Source organism: Melospiza georgiana, chromosome 6 (genome assembly GCF_028018845.1).
Source record: "Melospiza georgiana isolate bMelGeo1 chromosome 6, bMelGeo1.pri, whole genome shotgun sequence".
Lineage (NCBI taxonomy): Eukaryota > Metazoa > Chordata > Aves > Passeriformes > Passerellidae > Melospiza > Melospiza georgiana.
Window position 1 is genome coordinate 11,925,976 of NC_080435.1, and position 6,000 is coordinate 11,931,975.

Below are 6,000 nucleotides of genomic sequence, written 5' to 3' on the forward strand. Positions count from 1 at the left end.
AGTTTGAACAAGTCCCTCGGGAAAGCAAACTTCTCCCATTTCCCTTGAAAGCTCCCATCTCTCTTAAAAAGATACCTTAAGCTTCCTGAAACAAATGCAGTAACTGTACCATGAACAGGGCTGCCATGCCCTACTTTTTCTTCCTCTCATGCCATTCAGCCTCTGCCTTTTCCTTCTTTTGTAGGGACAGGATGAGAACGTCAGTCAATGTGGTGGGGGATTCTTTTGGTGCTGGCATTGTCTACCACCTTTCCAAGGCAGAACTTGACACCATTGATTCCCATCATAAAGGGCATGAAGACATTGAAATGACCAAGACTCAGTCAATCTATGACGACATGAAAAATCATAGGGAAAACAACTCAAACCAATGTGTTTTTGCAGCTCACAACTCAGTCATGGTAGATGAGTGCAAGGTACCTTTCACATTTATGGATATTGAGACATGTATATAGCACTGCATGCTTTATTTTATCTTATTTTTTAACCTGCATGTATTTTTCAAATCGTTCTGCAAATAACAATGTGACAACAAGGTCCATGAACCCCAGACATTTTGAATGTGTTTGAGCAGTTCAAAAGATGGTTTTTTGCACTCTTCTTAAAACTTGTCATTTGATGGGAAAAAATCATGTACTTTGTTTACATATCAAAAGGCAAGATGCAGCGTATTATGGAATATGCCAAGACACAGAGAATATGGCATCACCTTCTATGGACATTTACTTAATTTTCTGTGGCAACAGAGAACTTAATTGCCAACCCAAATGAAGGATGGCTGCAATTCAGATGCAGGTGTTGTCACTTGCTGACTGCCTTCATGATATGCTGTTCAGAAGTCGACACGTTGAATGCGCTTTGGCATGAGAATGCTCCTGCACTCACACAGCACGCTTCTGCTTCTCTTCTGTCAGCGTTCCTTCCCCAGGCACTAAGGCACAAGCACTCTCTCCCCTCTGCAACCTTGCTGTAACTAACATGCAATATTAATACTAATAATGATGTCTTGATCAGAGTGAAGTGAGCTTGAGCAACCCCACCAGCTGAATGTGAAGATAGCTCGGGAGGTTAGTGGTTAGAAGTTCACTAAGAACCCACCACTGGGATGGAGCTGTTTAAAATCCAGAGAGAGCTTTTGAAAAGGAGGAGAAAAGAAAGTAAAACAAGGCGGAACTTCTCATTTCATAGTGTTTTTTCCTGATTTCATAGTCTCTTTTTTTTTTTTTGCACTGATTAATGCTCCAGTCTGATGCTGTGCACTGTCTTTGAGACAGTGGATTTGCCAATCAGCCTACCTTAGCCATTTATCCAAACAGATTCTCTTGTACCTTCCAGTTGCCACAACTGAGCCAGTATCTAGCTGTGAATGACTGCACTAAGTTCATTAGCAGATCACCATTTCTATTGGAAATATAATCCTATTCTGTCATTGTCACTTGTCTCTAGCCTGGCTGATAATGTTTAGAATGATTTTTTTTTTTCTTAATGCTTACTTCCTGAGAATGCAGGCCAAACCTGAATTTTCGGGGGAAAAATTAATATTGAATTCAGGAAAAAAAAACAATCAGCATTCATCTTATCTTTAATTTTTCCCTCAATTTTCAAAGGTTTCAATGAAGTGGGTTTTTTTTAAACCATAATTTTTTCTGATATGACTCTCTCCTTCTCTTCAGATCCACTCTTTTTCCATTTAGAAAATTTAAAAAATAAGATTGGAAATGAAAAGAGAATATATGCTTACACAAAATTGAGAATTGTCATTAATTTATATTTCCCAAAAAAGGCAAGGACACAAGGGATTAAAATTGGAAGAAAAAAAGAAACACTCTGGAAAGAGAGAGCATCTGCACACACACACTTTTTAGATAACGTCTTTTGGAATTTTTTAATACTGTTAAGTTAAATAGACAATGCTGGATTTAAGATTATGTTTACAGAACTGAATACTGATAGTTTTGTCTGCTCCCAGTTTCTCAGATTTGCAGACAAATCCAAGTCAAGTTAAAAAGTAGTAGCCTGTTGCTGAAATCAGTACTTGCTGCACTTTTTTTCTCCTTCAGTTTCACATATCATTTCCCTCAACTGAGGGAAATGATATTACAGATTGCCTCAAAGCCATGGATTAATGGTGCTGTATGTCATCCTAAGCACACCCTTTAATTCAAGTTTGAGACCAGTGATTTATGAGCGAGAAATGTTTGTTCTTTTTAATTGTTTTAGGTTTGCTCTGCTTACAGTCTCAGTCTCGTGAAAAGAGCCAGGCTTTACTGCATTGAGCACAAGACTGACTTTGAGCAGGTCGCTTCTCTTTTCTGTCTGCAAGCTGCCAAAAGGATGTGTTGTTGTGACCTAATTGATGAGCTATGAATATATGCTGGCGCTTGCAAAGCATTTGGATCATGTTGAAGTGGTCTACAACTCCCAAGTGTTAGACTTGCAAAGGCATCAGAGAGTAGGATCTGGGGCTTTGAAACAGCCAGCTGTTAAATTTGAAAAGCCGTCTCTTCGTCCTGTCCAATGCGCTGGTGGGTTGAAAAGCTTACTGCAACTCTGGTCAGGATATGGAAAAGCTAATCTACTAGCATGCCCTTTCTATTTACTTTCTGTAATATATTCCATGTATAACACTAGTAGTTTATAATTTTGCATGGTCAATGTACATAATTAATAAGTAGTTTACCTTTGTATGGGGTTTAGAGTGGTTGCTATTGCATGATATTTTTGTATTTTTTTATTATCATATTTCACGTGACTCTGTGTGATTTTCTTTTCTGAATAAGCTGGTAATTCCTGTACTTGCATGTTTTCCCCTTCCAATTATCTAAGAAAAAGCTTGACTTTGTTTCAAAAATCAGTGCATTTTGTCATGTTTCCATGTCCCAATGCTTCCATGCATCCTGCTTATCCAGCATGGGGAATTTCAGCTCTGTCTTTAAGTTTTCATTTGAAGCTGAAGATGTTAACTTACAAGGTAAGTTAGGAAAAAGTAAGCCATCCATTTAGAATTAAATGAAAGATTCTCTCGCTTTATCAAGATCTACATCACTTTTGTTGAAATTGACATTTTACCTTTTTGGGTTTTTGATTTTTTTGAAGTTATTTGGCTAGAGATTCTTTCTTAAAACAAAGGTTCATTTATACTGGTCTCTGGAATGGAACACGTTGTCCAGTGTTCACTGTGAGTTGGTAGATCTCTATAGGTCTTTTACCATACTTAGAACCTAAAAATTCCAGCATATATCTTTACAGGAAAGAGTGAGGTTTTGCTGCACATCATGTGAGACCAGTTTAGCATTACTATGAATTTTTAATTGGACTGTAGTCAAAATCATTCACTACATTGTTATAGTGGTATGTTGAACAAAACTTTCACAACATGTCTTTTCTTCCATTTCTTTAAAGGTGGTGTAATTGTAGGTGAGTTTGTATAGATGCACATCTATGATTATTCTGGCCTTGCATATTTTTCATGTTGCATCAGGTATGCAGCTTTGCTAAGGAATTCCACTGAAAAAACACTATTTTCTACATTAAAGAAAAAATCTGCTTTTGACATTATCCAGAGAAATCTACAAGAGACAGAAGGGGTAGAATCTGACATATTGATTTAAAAAAAAAAAACAAAACTGCAGTGAAGGTTCAGAAAATGTGGAACATTTTTCTACTACTGATGTTTTCTAGTCATTATAATAAATAAATGAACAGAAGTCTCACTATTTGAGAGTGTTGTGAATTCTGAATAAATACCTTTTACTTATATAATAAGTGACAGTGTATGTAATTCCTGTAAATATCATAATCTTCCATATAAAACTCACTACTTTTCTAGTCAAAGTGCCTTGGCCTTTAAGTTGCTTGTTGATGATAATTGCTTGCAGGTAACACTGGCAACCAATGGCAAATCTGCAGACTTCAATGTTGTTGAAGAAGAGCCTTGGAAACGGGAAAACTAAGTGAAGAGATTCCTAGCTGCATCCTTAATAAGTCCTGAAGCTATCTTGCGGCAGAAGATACCATGATTAAGAAGATTTCTGTTTGTTTTTTTTTTTTCCTATTTAACATTACAGTTTCTGCTTAATTTTGTAACTGAAACTTAGCAAAGATCCCATCAAGTCATTGTAGTGTCTTTGCCAAGCAATGATCCATAGCCGTCTGTCTCCCTTGTGTTACTGTTTGGATGATGCACCTGGAGAATGCTCCATGCAGTGCAATGAGCTCTCACCCACTTCCCCTTTCATTCAAGACACAGAGAATGTAAATGCTGCAAAATGGGAAGATCAAAGTGCCAGTACAGTTCACTACAGGGACTCAGGGTCACAGATACAAGAGAAACATAACACCACGTAAGCCTTCAAGTCTTTTGGTGACTCTTGTGGCATACCTGATCTGTTTATCACTGTATGGCTAAAATACCTTTTGGAAACATCCCTAAAGATTTCCATTTGTTTTGATAATAACAAGCACTGTACTTTTGTGCCTAGTTGTACTTTAAACTGAAGTTAGATCCGGGGGCAGGATTAATGCATAGAAGTCAATAAATTGTCCCAGACACTTTGTTAGATCAGTACAACTAAAACTTAACATCAAGAGAAGACCTTCAATTTGTATGTGCATGTGGTGTGTTCTTATCAGATGTCCCAGGGCAGGTGCAGCCTTTCTTTTATGCTGGGGCTGTGCTGCTTTGTGACCACAATGCACCCTACAATACAAGGCAGTGTAATTACAGGGGTAGTAGTTCCTTCACTAAAATTTATGACTGATGTGCAAAATACAGAAAACCATGGACTCAGTTGTGCCATTTTTAATCAAAGTAGGTGGTACTTTACTATTCACCCTGCTCCACTGATGTCAGAGGAGTTTCCCCCATGCGTGGGAAGTAAGGTACTGCTAAGATTGGTTATGGATGTCATGATTGGGTACTTGATAATGAGCTGCAAACAACTTCTGAGTCCATTATTCTTACAGAATTTTTTAATATGATCATCAGTAGCATTTGCTATGAAGTGAAAGCCATCTTTCAAGTACATCATGTTTCATAGAGTGGCTAAATCCTGAATTCATTGCTAAACCAAATTCCATATAAAGTTAAGAGAATTTGTCCAGGTTTAGGACTGAATGAAAATGAAACCAGAATTTCAGGATTTAGGCCAGTATGTTGAATTACATCTCTGTCTCTTTTGCAGAGTAATAAGTATACAACTCCCTAATGTCACAGAAATGTTTCTTTGAGCACGTGGCATCTGAATTAATGAGACAGTGTTTGATCAACATACTATATCTGACTCAACCTGTCAGAAGAAATTACAGTGAGAATAAACACCTTGTGAAATTATTTTAAAGGTGCTTGTTAATACTTAGGAATTTTAAGTTACTGGTGAATACCATTATACTGTTAGCAATGTTCCATAGCAAAGCTGAGCCACGTGGTCTTGGATGGTTCTTCTCACAGAACAAGCTTTGTGCAATTTTGGGGGGAGCTCTCAGAAGTTTTCAGAATGAATCATAATATGAGCATATGGTGAACTTAAAAATGGCAAGAATCAGAGTTCAAACATTTATGGAAAGAGGCCATTTAGTGTCTATGCTCAGACTAGTCATGGATTTAAAGGGGAATAATGTGTTTAACTGTAGAGTGTTATTTGGCTCTGTAGAAGCTATTAAAGTAAAAAAATAATCTGCTTTTGTTCATCTGCATTCATATAAATATCTCTGAAACTGCATATGGACCTAAGCCAGCCAAGGCTACTTGCATCATTAATGACGTGCAAGATCATGTCCACTGTCAGAGTACCCCTCATTTAAGCATTTATCGTGGAATAGTTTTCTTACCACTGTATTTTTGTCATCACTTGAATGCCGTGGCCAAGCAAATCCTAAGCAAAATGGCCTATAAAATTTAACCAATATAGAACCACTGTGAATTCTGTAGACCTCTAACATGTATTAGAGGGGGAGGCCTTTCCCAAAGGCCTCCTGAAGAATCTTGAGGATTTAATTTTT

The 6,000-nt window shown here is 37.3% G+C and overlaps 1 protein-coding gene across 2 annotated transcripts in view; it reads left to right on the plus strand.

The window, feature by feature from the left end:
- Positions 1 to 5,674, plus strand: part of SLC1A2 (solute carrier family 1 member 2) — a 79,491-nt gene extending 73,817 nt beyond the window's left edge. For both annotated transcript variants that reach the window (XM_058026833.1, XM_058026832.1), the window contains exons 10-11: positions 185 to 416; positions 3,879 to 5,674. In XM_058026833.1, coding sequence (XP_057882816.1) covers positions 185 to 416; positions 3,879 to 3,953 — 307 coding nt within the window. In that variant the 3' untranslated portion in view covers positions 3,954 to 5,674. The remainder of the gene's footprint in view (positions 1 to 184; positions 417 to 3,878) is intronic.
- Positions 5,675 to 6,000: the final 326 nt, after the last annotated feature.